General features: G+C 55.9%; 2 protein-coding genes across 4 annotated transcripts in view; one reads left to right on the top strand and one right to left on the bottom strand.

Annotated features, from left to right (window-relative positions):
* Positions 1-3,954, top strand: part of NTMT1 (N-terminal Xaa-Pro-Lys N-methyltransferase 1) — a 17,563-nt gene extending 13,609 nt beyond the window's left edge. Inside the window, exons 2-5 of one of the 3 annotated variants that reach the window (XM_019510639.1) lie at positions 1,185-1,248; positions 2,119-2,335; positions 2,995-3,247; positions 3,449-3,954. In XM_019510639.1, coding sequence (XP_019366184.1) covers positions 2,174-2,335; positions 2,995-3,247; positions 3,449-3,705 — 672 coding nt within the window. In that variant the 5' untranslated portion in view covers positions 1,185-1,248; positions 2,119-2,173 and the 3' untranslated portion in view covers positions 3,706-3,954. The remainder of the gene's footprint in view (positions 1-1,184; positions 1,249-2,118; positions 2,336-2,994; positions 3,248-3,448) is intronic. The other 2 variants (XM_019510640.1, XM_019510638.1) reach the window with 2 other exon arrangements.
* A 1,392-nt stretch (positions 3,955-5,346) lies between these two features.
* On the bottom strand, positions 5,347-13,134 carry ASB6 (ankyrin repeat and SOCS box containing 6). The gene is made up of 6 exons (XM_019510637.1): positions 12,989-13,134; positions 11,798-11,979; positions 10,424-10,530; positions 9,798-9,906; positions 8,541-8,627; positions 5,347-7,717 (listed from the first exon to the last, which is right to left on the bottom strand). The coding sequence occupies exons 1-6, from the start codon at positions 13,099-13,101 to the stop codon at positions 7,041-7,043; spliced, it is 1,275 nt and encodes a 424-aa protein (XP_019366182.1). The 5' UTR covers positions 13,102-13,134; the 3' UTR covers positions 5,347-7,040.
* Between the last annotated feature and the right edge of the window lie 49 nt (positions 13,135-13,183).

Here is a 13,183-nt window from a genome sequence, read left to right on the forward strand (position 1 = left end):
GGCTGAGCCCGCCCACACGTGGCTCGGGCCCCGGCCAGCGAGGCTGCGGGCGTCTGCCCAGGGGGCCGGACGCCTCGGCCTGCCCCCGAGGTGGAAGAGCCCCCCACCCCGGTGCAGCACGAGGCGCCCGGCCGGCCGTGGGCCCTGGGGTGCTGCCTCCAGGTGGGTCCGGAGCTGGGCCTCGCCAGCGGCCTAGCTGGGGAAGCGGAGGCTGGAGCCTCTGCACCCCCTGCTTCCAGTGAGCTGGGACTCGTGGGAGGACGAGATCAGCGGGAGGGAAGATGCGGTGCCAGGTCTTGCCAGCTGGGCGGTGGCACCACCAGGGTACGGGAGGCGCTGGGCACACGCCGGCCCAGCTGGGGACGCGGGCACACGAGGTGGCCCATGTATATTTAGCTCCGACTCTGCCCCCCTCGCTCTCCTGAGCGCTCATGTGACCCAGGCCCCGGCTGCTCGCCCGACAGCCGCCTGCTGCGTTCTTTGGCCTGACAGGCTGCAGGGCACAGCCCCTGGCCTCCAGCGCCCGGTTTCACATGACAGGGCTGGACGAGGCCTTAGGAGGAGGCTGTGAGAGGCAGCAGTCACTCGGTATCGCTGTGCACGCCCCACGGGCAGGGATCGCTCTCCGCCTGCCAGAGATGCCGCAGGAAGAGTGGGACTTGTCCCAGGAGGGGAGCTGCTGGAGCTGCGTGAGCTCCCCGCCCCCACCGGGCAGCCGGATCACGCACGAGGGTGGAAGTCGTGGCATGGGGACCAGGACTCCTCACTTTCCTCCCCCACTCCCTACCGCAGCTAGGGAGCAAGGGGATGTGGCATGCTTTGTAGGTGTCATTACTGGACCTCAGTGTTTGTAAAAGGTGTGTGGCCAGCAGCACCCCCACGCCTCTGCAGGTTCCTATATCTCCTGCGTCACCCAGGTCTGCAGCAAGTGCTGTGGCCCGCCCTTCCCTGGCCACTGACACCCGCTGCGATCCCCGCAGTCAGAATAGAACAGGACTTGCTGCCACAAACTTCTCCATCACGATGCCGTATCATATGCTGGGGTCTCCCGAGGGGCATCCAGTCCCTGGTTATTCAGTAGCTGACTTCTCTGGTGATGTGGTAGCTAATTGTTACACTGGTGGGACTGACCACGTATGCAGTCGGGACACTGGACTGAGACCTGCCTCTCTCTTTCCACACAGGCCACAGAACAGGGAATTGTTGATCGCTTCGACCCCAAGCCAGATTTGAACCTGGGATCTAAAGGTGAGTCACATCACAGCTCCCTGCCCCAGAGCTATTTGAGTCCCGTCTTTTCTTGTTCCCCTGTTGCTATTTAAAATCAAGCAAGGGCATTGAAACTGTTTAAGCTGTCTTAGAAAAGGCTTTATACTTAATAGAGTATTTCCTGGGAGAGTCAGTCCCCCAGAGACCATATATTTATTTGCAAAGGTGTTTGAGGTCCTTGAATTTACCCTATGGCCACCTTAAATCTAGTTTCTAATCCCCAGCGCAGTTAATCAAGTCCTCGGCGGTTTGAATTACGAGCTGTCTCTGGGGGATTTATGGCTTGTATTGCTGCTTATACCTTGACTTTATTATATTGCAAAATATCCAACTTATGGCCGCAGCTGAAATTTACAGTTGTCAGGTAGGTGCTTATAATAACTTTTAGCTACTCGGGATGTAATTGGAAGTAATTGATGGGGTTGTCAACATAGATAAACATGTAATCTATAAAATGGTAATACTCAAGGTGCTAAGGCAGGGCAAGGCAGAGAGCAGATAGTGAAAGTGGAAGCTCAGTCTCAAACAGCCATCCTGGAGCAGGCCTAGGTTTGTCTGCACCTGAGGTATTGTGCCCAGCTTGGGGCATGAAGTGCAGTGGGTTAGATCTCAGCCCCACTCCTGGTTTGCTGCAGAATAAAAGGCCGAGTGGTGGTAAAAAGGCCCCGTTTAGAACAGGTCTGGACGACTGGGGGTATGCTCTCCAAAAGAGCATAGCGTGGATGCAAGCGCTGCTCAGAGAGGGGCGGGTGGTGCACCACACTGCTTGGTCTCTGGGAGAAGAACTGCTCCATGGGCAAACTTGCTTTATGCTTGTGCCAGGCTTATCTATCTGTTCTCCTCTTTGAGGAGCAGGCAAAGCTCTGATCCGGTTCCCAGCCCAGGTGTGTTTCTGCTTGGCAGCATGACCAGCGAGGTGGTGGAGGACGAGATGGAGTTTTATTCCAAGGCTCAGAAGTACTGGAAGGACATACCCCCTACTGTGGACGGCATGCTGGGCGGGTATGGCCACATCTCCAGCATTGACATCGATAGCTCCAAGAAGTTCCTGCTGAAGTTTCTTCGGGCAAGTAACTTGGATCTGATGGGAGAGGGTTGTGCAGGGGTTGGGGGGAAGTGTCAGACAGATCCCGTGTTCTCACAGCCACCAGCTGCTGTGTGGCTTTCCCCTGCCACAGCTCTCCATAGCACTTCCTTTAGAGCCAGCCCCTTTCTGCACAAGGAGGAATGAGGTCTGTTATTTCTTTCCTTCGATCCCTGGTACGCGTTGGCCAGCTTTGCCCCAAGATCTATCCTCTATAAAGTCACCAAGGTTACTAGATGGCCACTTCCCCTTCTTCACAGCATGTGAATCGTGCTGATGTCTGACAAGTTGCTGCACCTGCAGCCAGCCCCCAGCCTCATCCACTGGAAAGTGATCTCAGTGCAGTCCCTAACCAGGCAGAACAAGTCACACAAGGAGTGTGGTAGCAGAGAAACAGAGGATTGAGTGCAACCGAGCCACTCACCTGTTCTTGGAGAGAGCTCTTCTTGTTGGTGACCCAGCAGGGCAACTTGAGGGAAGCTTGCAATATTGCTGGCCCCCACTGGTCTACAGCTAAGCAGGGCTTTAGGTCCTGCCAGCATTGCCACAATCCAGTTCCCACACACCTTTACTGCAACTCATGGGCGTGGAGGTCACTCTCTGTGGCCTTCACTCTCTCCTGCCCATCTTTACTGTTTCAGGACGGCCCCAACAAGACAGGGGCCCACTGTGCCCTGGACTGTGGGGCTGGGATTGGCAGGATCACCAAGAGGCTGCTCCTGCCCCTTTTCAAAACTGTGGACATGGTGGACGTGACACAAGACTTCCTGACCAAGGCAAGGACCTACCTGGGGGAGGAGGGCAGGCGTGTGAGGAACTACTTCTGCTGCGGCCTGCAGGACTTCAGCCCTGAGCCTAACACCTACGATGTCATCTGGATTCAGTGGGTGATAGGTAAGTCTCCCTTCCCCTGCCAGCCTTCAAGAGTGCAGGGTACCTTGGACTGATGTCCATTAGCTAGTGTGCAATCTACTTGGGGCTCCATTTCCCTTCCACTCTCCTCCCTTCCTTCAGCAGGGATCCTCCCTGCCCTGTGTCCAGGGTTAGTTGTTCTGCTCAGTCCCAACTAACCCCTACCACTCTGCCCCATGCCAGGACATCTGACCGACAACCACCTATCTGACTTCTTGAAGCGATGCAAGGCCGGCCTGCGTCCCAATGGCATCATCGTCATCAAGGACAACATGGCCCAGGAAGGAGTCATCATGGATGATGTGGACAGCAGCGTGTGCCGCGACCTGGACGTGGTCCGAAAGATCATCCGGTGCGCGGGGCTTAATCTCCTGGCCGAAGAACGACAGGAGAACTTCCCGGATGAAATCTACCACGTTTATACTCTTGCCATGCGATGAACCCTGGCTGGAGGAAGTGGTTTGCCAAGAGGTACCCTGTGCCAGCTTGGAGCATGGGACCAGCACAGAAGGTTCCTCCTGGGGGTAGGGGTGAAGTTGCCACCAGTAATAGGGTCTGGAAGCCTCACATTGGGCACCTAGGGGTGTCCCGAGGACCCTGCTGGGGCTGGTTAAGAGGACGGGGCTTGTCTTCCACATGACTGCTGTTTGTGAAGAGATGTCTGCCAAATACACTTTTGCTTTATTGCACCTCCTGGCATGTAGACTGTGCTTGAAAACCCGGCATACTTGTAGCACAAAGGTCGCTTATAAGTGCATAAGCAGGAGGGGTGTGGATGACACAGCTGGTGTGCGTGGGGGGAGAGGGCCAGGTGTGAGGGCTTGGCAGTTGCCTACCCCCAGAAAATACTGCATATGCCTCCCTAAGCTTACCTGGCTGCCAGGCAGCAGATGCAGACTAGTACCCTTAACTGTCATGTGCTGCCTTCCCCTTCCCTCTGGCAGGTTTGGCATCTGGCTGCCTTTGAGAAACTTGAGCATAGGCAGGGAGCTGTGGAGATCCTGCGAGATGCAGTCTGTTGGAGCCCCTGATTGAGGCTGATGGGTAGGCTCCAACAGGGTGAGGCCAAGAGCAAGGACGTCCCTCTAGGATCTTTGCTGTTCCCTCCTCATGGCCTGTGCCTGTGTGCTGGAGCATCTGAGACCCTGCTATGTAAAACAGTGGCCGAGCCTTAGCTGACTTCATGACATGGTTGGCTTCTCTCTCTCTCCCTCTTGCAAGGCAAATGCTCTTAAAAATCATAAACTACTGTGTTTATACTGCTGCAGTGATGCAGGTCTCGGTGTATCCTACATGTGCTTTCTCTCAGTAACAAAGCTCTGAGGGACTTTAGCATCAAAGGCTCCAGGTAAAGAGAGAAGCCAACACCATTTAAGTGAACATTAGGAAAGGAAAGAGCAACAGTTCTTAATTCAGAGATCAGTGTGGTTACACTGGCTGCGGGCAATCCTGTACCACTGAAGAAGACGTCTACAGAAGCTGACTGGGATGCTCCACAGCGTCTTACAGAACTGTAGCGTTCTTCAGGCTGGGCCCACAAACCGTGAGCCACTGGAGCCCTGAAGCAGTAAGCTATTAACATCACGTAGGCATGTGACAGAGCCAGGGGTAAGCCTGGAGTCCTGTCTTCCTGGGCCCTGCCTTGGCAAGCAAAATTCTACTTTTCTCCGAGGCTCTGGATAACTTGGAGGCTTTATGCTGTCCTCACTGAGCACAAAACCAGCCAAGCCAGATTCTTCCTTGGGAATTTGCTCTCAGCCTAGGGTAACCTGCTATAACTGCCACTGTGCAAAGCCAGAGGAGTTTCACTGTAGTCTGACAGGTTTTGTCAGACTTATGCTGGCTTAGAACACAGCAAGGAGCTAGTCGGATGCGCAGCCCAACATGACCCAGCGTAGTCGGCTGTTTTCATTGGAAACACGGCTGTTAAGGTGCCTGGTCCATCAGCATGGCTTGGCTGACCAGACGTTCTCTGATCTTTTAAAGGGTGCCTTAGTCAAAGCCCCCATCTCGCCAAAGGCCAGATCTAGCCAAAGGCTGCTCAGTGCCCTGGGCTATCTGTTAGAGGAAACAGACACTTGTGTTACAAAAGGTCTCATTTTAATTGCTTGATCTGATTCAAGACACCAGTGTTGTGTTTAATTGTACATCAGTTTACCAATATGACCCCTACTTGCTGGGGGGAGGAAGAAGCCATGAGTGGACAGACTTGGGCAGCCTGGTAAGTTTTACACGTGTCCTGCAGTGCAAGGCAAATGCGAGGCAGCGACCCTGCTTCTGGATGCAGCTGCTCCAGCCCTGGGTGACTGAAGTCTTTTAGTGCCCTGCTTGTATCTCACAGCCGATCAGAGCAGGGTTTCTAGCCGGATTCCCCAGTGGTAAGAAACAGTTGGGCAGCTGCTTGGCTTTGGCACTTTGGCACAGTAACGTGATGTAGCTGTGCTGAGGCAGTGGTACTGTGACTGGTGATGTAGGTTTTAGGCCAAGTTAGCAGTAGCAAAACATGCTGCGGTACTAGAACACAGGAGAAGGAAAACCAGGGTTGTCCCTGTCCCACTCCTTGGGTCACAGGGCCTCAAGTACTTAAGTTTTGCTCAGTCTGGGCAAAGGAGCACAGTGGGGCCTTTGCAGGGATCTCTTCCGTGTGGGTGGAGGATGTCCTGTGGCCTTCAGAGCAAAGGGGAGGGTGATAGACCCTGGGATGGAAGCCAGTTTAATGGAGATAAGGATGTTAGATTTGTCCATCACACCAAAGGCACAATGCAACAGGGGCAGTCCACAGCCAGGCTCCACCTCCCCGTGTGACAGCACCAGCTAAGAGCCACAGAGGCTGCAAGGGAATCTGCTGCTAGGCCACACAGGAGAATCGTTGCTGTGTGTCATTCAAGTGCTGCATGGTGTGCTGGCTTCTTAGCATTGTGCTGTACATCCCACTTTAGTCTACAAACCACAGAGGCAGCCGACTCTTCACCAAGGGCTGTCAGCTGCACGGAGAAAGTGAGCTGCTCTCTTGCCCTTCTCACAGGTTACAGAGGGTTAAGTATCTGGCGGGTGTCAGTCCTGTCCTTTGCAAAGTGGGCTGCTCCTCCAAAGGGTGTGGTATACAGGGGTCTGGAGACAGGCCATCAGCCCCCTGTGATAAGACCAGCTGCTCTTAGGCCTGGCCTGGGGGATACACCTCTCCCCACTGCCACGCACTCTCTGCCCACCCCTGAGCAGTAGGCAGCTGGACTGTGGTCTGACACCCCAGCTAAGGCACTGCTCCCCACAGGTCCCAACTCTGGGGAGCAGCAGGAACTACTTGTGGCCCATGGGATTTAGAGGGGGCAAGGTTATCCTGCCTCATCTGAGCACTCCAGCATGTTTAGTTATTGCACTGTCAGGGTCCTGTGGTTCTCAGTGCTGCCTTACGTGCTTCTGAGGCCATGCTCATAATCCCAAATCCAAGCAGGCCTTTCGTTTAAGTCCGCTGCACCAGAGTAGCCTGGCCCTTCTTAAAGGCACAGAGTCCAGCTACCTTCCCACCCCAAACAGGCCGAAGTGGACTGAGGTAGCATGGTGTCAGGGGCATTCCTTTCCGAAGGAGCAAGGCCAACACAGTGCATGTAGTAGCATACGCATGCAAAGCTGGACTTGGTGAACAGTGGTATCTAAGCAGCATGATCAAACAAAGCGCTGGTTTGCAGTGGAGAAAGTCAGTCTAGGGCATGAGGAAGTATTTGCTCTTTGGGACAGGAAACAGACCCAAGAGTGGTTGTGGGCAAAGCAGCCTGGCTCAGATGCCCTCACTACAGGCGTGGGTGTGATCTATGAGGAGATACCACTTCAGCCTGTCTGGAAGAGGTAGGGCCTTTACTTTCATATCTACTGGCCAAGGTTTGAGGTGCTGCCGGATGTAAACTCTGCAGAGGTGCTTCAGGGCCTGAGGTGAACGCTCCAGCTGCTTTAGGGAATGGAAAAGGGCCTTGATCTTCTCCCCCTGGAACCTGCAGCTGCTAAAGTTGACCTCAAAGTTGCTGGGCAGCTTCACAGTCTGAGCGCTGGCCACCATGAGCTCCAGCACAGTCTCTGCTTTCTGCAGCAGGTCTGCCGAGAAGCTGTCATCCTCAGAGCTGCTGAGGTGGGAGCACAGTCGCTCAAAGACGATGTGGAAGCCCGACCAGCAGGAGGGTCCATGGAGGGAGCAGTTGTAGGAAGCCCCCGATTCCAGCAGAAAGCGCAGGAGTGAGAAGTGGAGCTTGAAGCTCTTGAGGCAGATGTGGGTGAGGGATTCTTGGGCAGGACACTCGCTGGGGTCGGCTCCATGGGCCATAAGTAGCTGCGTGACTCGGAAGCAGAAGTGGTGGATCATCTGCACCTCCTCTGGATCTCCTCCCACTGTCTCCCCAAGTAGGAAGATGATGCAGGTGAAGACAGTGTCACCATCTTTTGTGGTGGCCTTCACATCTGCACCTGAAGCAAGGAACAATGAAGGAGGGAGGGAGCTGCTGTCAAACAGACTTGAAGACATGGACTTGCTGGAGCAGGGGTTGTAACAGCAAAAGCTGGGTGCCTGCACCTCTCTGTGCCCTTTCTTATATGGGGCATCTTCCCTAAGCTGACACCAGTTTTTCCTAGAGGCTGCTGAGACTACAGGAGCTTTTCTATCTTCTTAGTGCCCCTACTTCGACTAGATCCTCCTTTTTAAAGGAGGAATGAGCAGGAGTGAGCAGTTTTCCAGGCAGGGCTATGCCGTGGATTTGTACAAGGGCTCTCTGAACCGACCCAGCTTTCTTACCCTACCTTATGCACTGCTAGCAGGGTTGGTCTTCTTGATCCCTGCTGCGCACTGAGCAGAATTTCTTCACCGCCCAGCCTGCCTGGCACAGAGTGCAAGAGGCTCTGGGCACAGAGGAAAACCCACAAGGTGTCCTATGTGGATGGCTGGCATCTTACTGACCCAGCTTCTGCCACCAGATCAGATAATCCCAGCAAAAGTTTAGTAGTACAAAGCTTTTACCTGCACAGAAATACTAATGGTGGTGTTAAAGGGAGCAGCTGGGGGGCTCCTTGGTTTAGGAGCTGCTTTGAGTCAGTCAGCAGAGACGTAGCTCCAGTCTGGCCAACACAAGGGAGGAAGGGCTAGGACCAAGCATCACATGGTCAGCCTTCCTATTTGATGCATAGAAGCCATGGGCATGGGTCAGGGCCTCCCTGCTGGGCTGACATGGAAGATAGATGGTCCCTGCCTCAAAGAGCTTCCATTATTCACCCTGGGGAACCAGGTTGCCCCTACCTCCTTCTAGCAGGAGACGGATGTTCTCGGTGTTGTGGATCTGGACTCCATCACTGCTGGCCAGGGCATGCAGCAAGGCAGTCTTGCCTGGAGAGGGAAGTGTGGAGCACAGTGAGCAACAGCCACACTAAGGTGATGACTGAAGAGATAGTATTTTATGCTGTCATGCTTTCTGGGCCCTTCTGGTGCACTGGAGAGCACTACCAGCTTCCAACAGACCTACTTGTACAGGCAACAATGCAGCCTGTTCATACGCTGCTTCACTATGCAAAGAGCGGGCAACCAGCATGCTGGTATGATCCCAGCACATCCCTTTACCGTGCAGTATGTAGCAATGCAGATGCTGCTGGAAGTTAGAGCAGGAGCGCACGTAGCCCTGGGAACACTGCTGGGTGATGCAATGCTGCTGTAGCATCACGAGAGGGAGCACTAAACACTAGCATGTGAGCACATGAAAATAAACTTTCATAAGCCTTTGGCACATGTTTATTTAAAGGGGCCATGGCATCTATTCCGGATCCCAACAATCACACCTTTCCCCATGCCATTTCTTGATCCTGGGCTGCCCCTGCACTGGCAAGTTGAAAGGCAGCTGCATACAGGGCTGTGGCCAGAGCTGACAATCAGTTCAGTGTAAAGTGCTGTGTGAACCAGCCATAGATGTGCTCTGCATTATATGGAGAACACTTTTATGGCTGGTTTGCCATTTTATGGTGCCTTAAATTGGGTGCATATATAAGCTTTGTCATTTATGCTGTAATTTACATGTTAATTGTGGCATAAATGTAACATGTAGAAGGCGACCATACAGCCTGCAAATGTTGCACCATGACTGCTGCTAGTGTAGCCCTGACCGATGCAGCCAGAACACCCCAGGCAATGCTGAAGTGCTTAAAGCACAGCTAGGAACCAGGCCCCTTCTCCTAGAGTTCAGTCTTACCTGCCTCATTTTTCCTAGAACTAGCAGGAGCCCTAGTGCAAGCACTACTGACCGCAGGGAAGGGGTGCAGAACACAGCTGGCCAGCTGAATTTTCAAATTGGTTTTAAAATGGTCTGAGCACATGGGGGATTCAATTTCCAGACTCAGCTGCTTTGGCAAGAAGAACCCAAGTCCTTCTGTCCTGCTCTGACTAGACTGCGCTACCTTTTGTCTTCTCCACGTGCTGCTGCTTATTTTCTACCTGGGAGTCAAGTGCCCCAGGAGGAGGGCAAGGAGGTCAGTAAACTCTGCCTGCATGGGGCAAAGGGGCACAAACCATTTTTGTCAGCCGCGTTGACGTCTGCGCCGAGCTCGAGGAGACGCTGCAAACACGGCAGCCGTTCAGGCTCTTCACTAGCGAGATCCAGGGGGCTGCTCTCGTGAATCTGTGCAGAAGGGAGGAGGGAGGGATGGTGAGTGACCCTCTCATCGCTATCTGCTATAGAGGCCTCATGCAGACTGCTCAAGGCACCAAGTACATTCCACATTCACAAGGGGCCAGTGATACCAGGAGAAGGTACTATCACCTCTCCTTTGAAGTCCCCACACTCTTTGCATCAGGAGCATCACTACACAGGCAAAGCCTATAAGATCTGCTCGACCAGTGGGCTACAAAAGGTGCTTGACATGTCAAAGGGCCACACATAGTTTACCAAACAGGGTGATGGCTGCCCTTACCACAGACTTGCAGCCAGTGCAAGCTGCCCTTCAGGAGGCAACACTCCACTGGGCCCAACCAGCATGAGACCTTAGCAATGAGGGGGTGATCCTCCCCCCACACACACACAATGAAACCACAGCAAGCCCCTGGCTCCTAGCAGGAGTTACCAGTCTCAGAGAGGTAGAGGAGACCAGAGGGCTGGACTGGGCTCATCCCTGTCTGGAAGTGGCTATGCTCCCTACCCGGTCCCTTCGGTTGATGTCTGCCCCACGCTGTACCAGGAGCTCCACCATGTCAGGCTGGTTTCGGAGAACAGCGATGTGCAGAGCAGTGTAATAGGTGACAGGATCTAAGGCAAGAGAATCAGCAGGTCAGGGAGTCCAGGGGAGGCAAGGCATCTACTTGACCCCCCAGCTACAGATGGAGCCTGGTATCCAAGAGGCTGAAAGGGCTGAGTGGACTAGAACTCAGGCTCCTGAACCTAAAACAAGCACAGACTGACAAGCTGAGTCTGCAGTCCAACCTGCAGACCCTTGCCAGACAATAGGACATCCCAGGTACCTGGCCCTGGTCCACTGAAGACAGCCCCCAAAAGTGATGGTGTAGCACAGCCCTGGGCTTGAACTGCAGCCCTGGTGAAGTGGCACATCAGTAAAGCTACCAAGGGTGAAAGGACAGTGCATTCTTTGGTCCTCAGCCCTGCAGCCTCCCTGGCCACAGGGGCAGCAGAAAACGAGGCCTGAGGTGGCTGGGAGTCCTTGGGCACCCTTGGGACACAGGGAAAGAAGGCCTAGACCCCCAGCCCTGGCTGGGGCCAAAACCCCACTGGACAAGGTGCCATCACCAACCAGCACGGAGCAAATTTCCCTGGGGGAGCTCTGCCATGAACAAACTGGTTCCCAGCCACTAGCAGCACAGAAAGAGAAGCTCAACCTAGGAGCCCACATCACCCCAGCAGCTGACAGGCCCATGATTTCCACCTCCGTGGAAACAAGATGGATGCGAGAGAGACTCACCATTGAACGCTGCTACATCACCGTGGCAGGGGCAGCAAGGGATGCAGCTCATGGTCCACTCCTCCCAGCTCCCCAGCCCCTACCAGTAGGCGGAGGCCCCCCAGGCGGTGGGACCAGCCCTGTCTAGAAGCGGCCGTGCCGCAGAAAGGCAACCAGCGTTCCACACGTGATGTCACAGAAACCCGGCGCCAACAGAGCAGAGCGGCGTGGGCTCCTGTGGCGCCCTGAGCCATGCACCAGCAGGAGCAGGGAGTGTCGGGCTGATGCAACACACCTTTGCCATTTCATGGGGACAGGGTGTTGCTCTGCACCACCCTGGTGACAGAAGGTACCTGCAGGATGGCACTGCCCCAGATAGATAAAGCAGTACCTCCCGCAGCTCCGCCGGCGCCCTCCTCCCAGAGCCCCTTCAAGGGAGCGCCCTACACCACGAGGAAGGGCTGGAGCTTGGCCCCATAAATGCAGGCGCAGGAAGCTGTGTTGCTGCTTGGGAATTCGGGATTGAACGAGGCCTTGTGGTCTATCGTGTCCAGGACCCACCCACCAGCACTAGCCCTCCCCTCCTCCTCCCATCCCCTGCGATGCCACCCATGGATTTACCTTCAAAGATGAGGTCGGCCCCATACTGCAGGAGGATTTCAGCCACGTGCACCAGCCCAAGCTCAGCGACCTTCAGCAAGGAATAGCTCACTCCTTCCTGGTAGAAAGGGGACTGGGTCTCTCTCTCCAGAACCTCGCTGAGGACCGGGAACCTGCTCCTATCTTCAGCCAGGCAGCTGGGGCTTGGGGCACAGGGAAGTCACCGATTAGGCTTTAGAGCTATGCATGTTTCTGCTCCTAGACAGCCCGAGTCAAAGCCAGTAAAGCCAGTGGAAAGACCCCGGCTCGTGCCGATGGGTTAGGATCACCTCGCTGGAGGAGCTCCGAGGATGCTGCTACAGCAGAAAAGTGCCCTGAACGAGGGAGACAAGAGCTGAAGCCTAGAAAACGCAGGTGGCGACCCCGCACCGCAGCTGGGACAATGCAGCCAGTCCTGTCCGTCAACCCAGCCTTTTGCCCGCCACGCTCCACTTCCTTCTGCCCCTCGCACCAAGGCACCCACATCGCTGGCTCTCGGCGCGAAGCGGGCACCCGATTCCTTTCGGCGGGTCCCGGCCCAGCGCACAGGTGCCAAACGTCGGCACATCAGTGGCGCACGACGCCAGCCGGCGGGTCCCGCAGCAGATGGCTGCCTGCCTTCGCTGCCCCGCACGGATGTCTGACCTGCTCCGACTGAAGTTGCAGCAGCTGGGAGGGAGGTTGCTGAGCTCTTACTACAGGGGTTGACTCCCGCCCCGCATGGGCCCCGGGGCCGAAGAGCCCGTCTGCGGCTTCAAGGGAACCCCGGAGCAGGTGACATTCTCCTCTCCGCTGACACGCGCTCGCCTCCCTCCCCGGAGCTGCCCTGCGGCAGAGGGAGCCGCCAGGCACGCTTGGGCGCTGCGCAGCGAACCTGGGCCCCACGGACGCTCCCCTGCGGGGCGTCCTCTCAGTGGGGCGAGAGGGACCCGCACGCAGCGGGGCGGCAGAGAGGATGGAGCTGGGGCAGGTGACAGGACACGGGGCAATGGGCTCAGGCTGCAGCAAGGAAAGTCGAGGCTGGATATTAGGGGAAACTTTCTCCGGGGGGGAGGGGCGCGCGGGACCGGGTCGCCCGGGGGCGCTGCCGTCTCCGTGCTCGGAGGTGTTTTAAGACCCGGGTGGACACAGCCCTGGCCGGGGGTGCTGGGCCCCTGCCCGGCCGCCGCGTACCTCTCGGGGGTCTCCTGCCTCTCCGGGTCCGGGATCCCCAGCGCCCCCAGGATCTCGTCCACCAGGGGCTGGTACTCGAAGATGATCCGGCGGAAGCCGTGCAGGAAAGGCATCGCCTCGGCCCGCAGCACGCCCGCCCCGGCCCCGGCCCCGGCCCCGGCCCCGGCGCCCGCCCAGGAAGCGGAAGCGGGAGCG

This window comes from Gavialis gangeticus, unplaced genomic scaffold (assembly GCF_001723915.1).
Source record: "Gavialis gangeticus isolate Ggan-Ray unplaced genomic scaffold, GavGan_comp1, whole genome shotgun sequence".
Lineage (NCBI taxonomy): Eukaryota > Metazoa > Chordata > Crocodylia > Gavialidae > Gavialis > Gavialis gangeticus.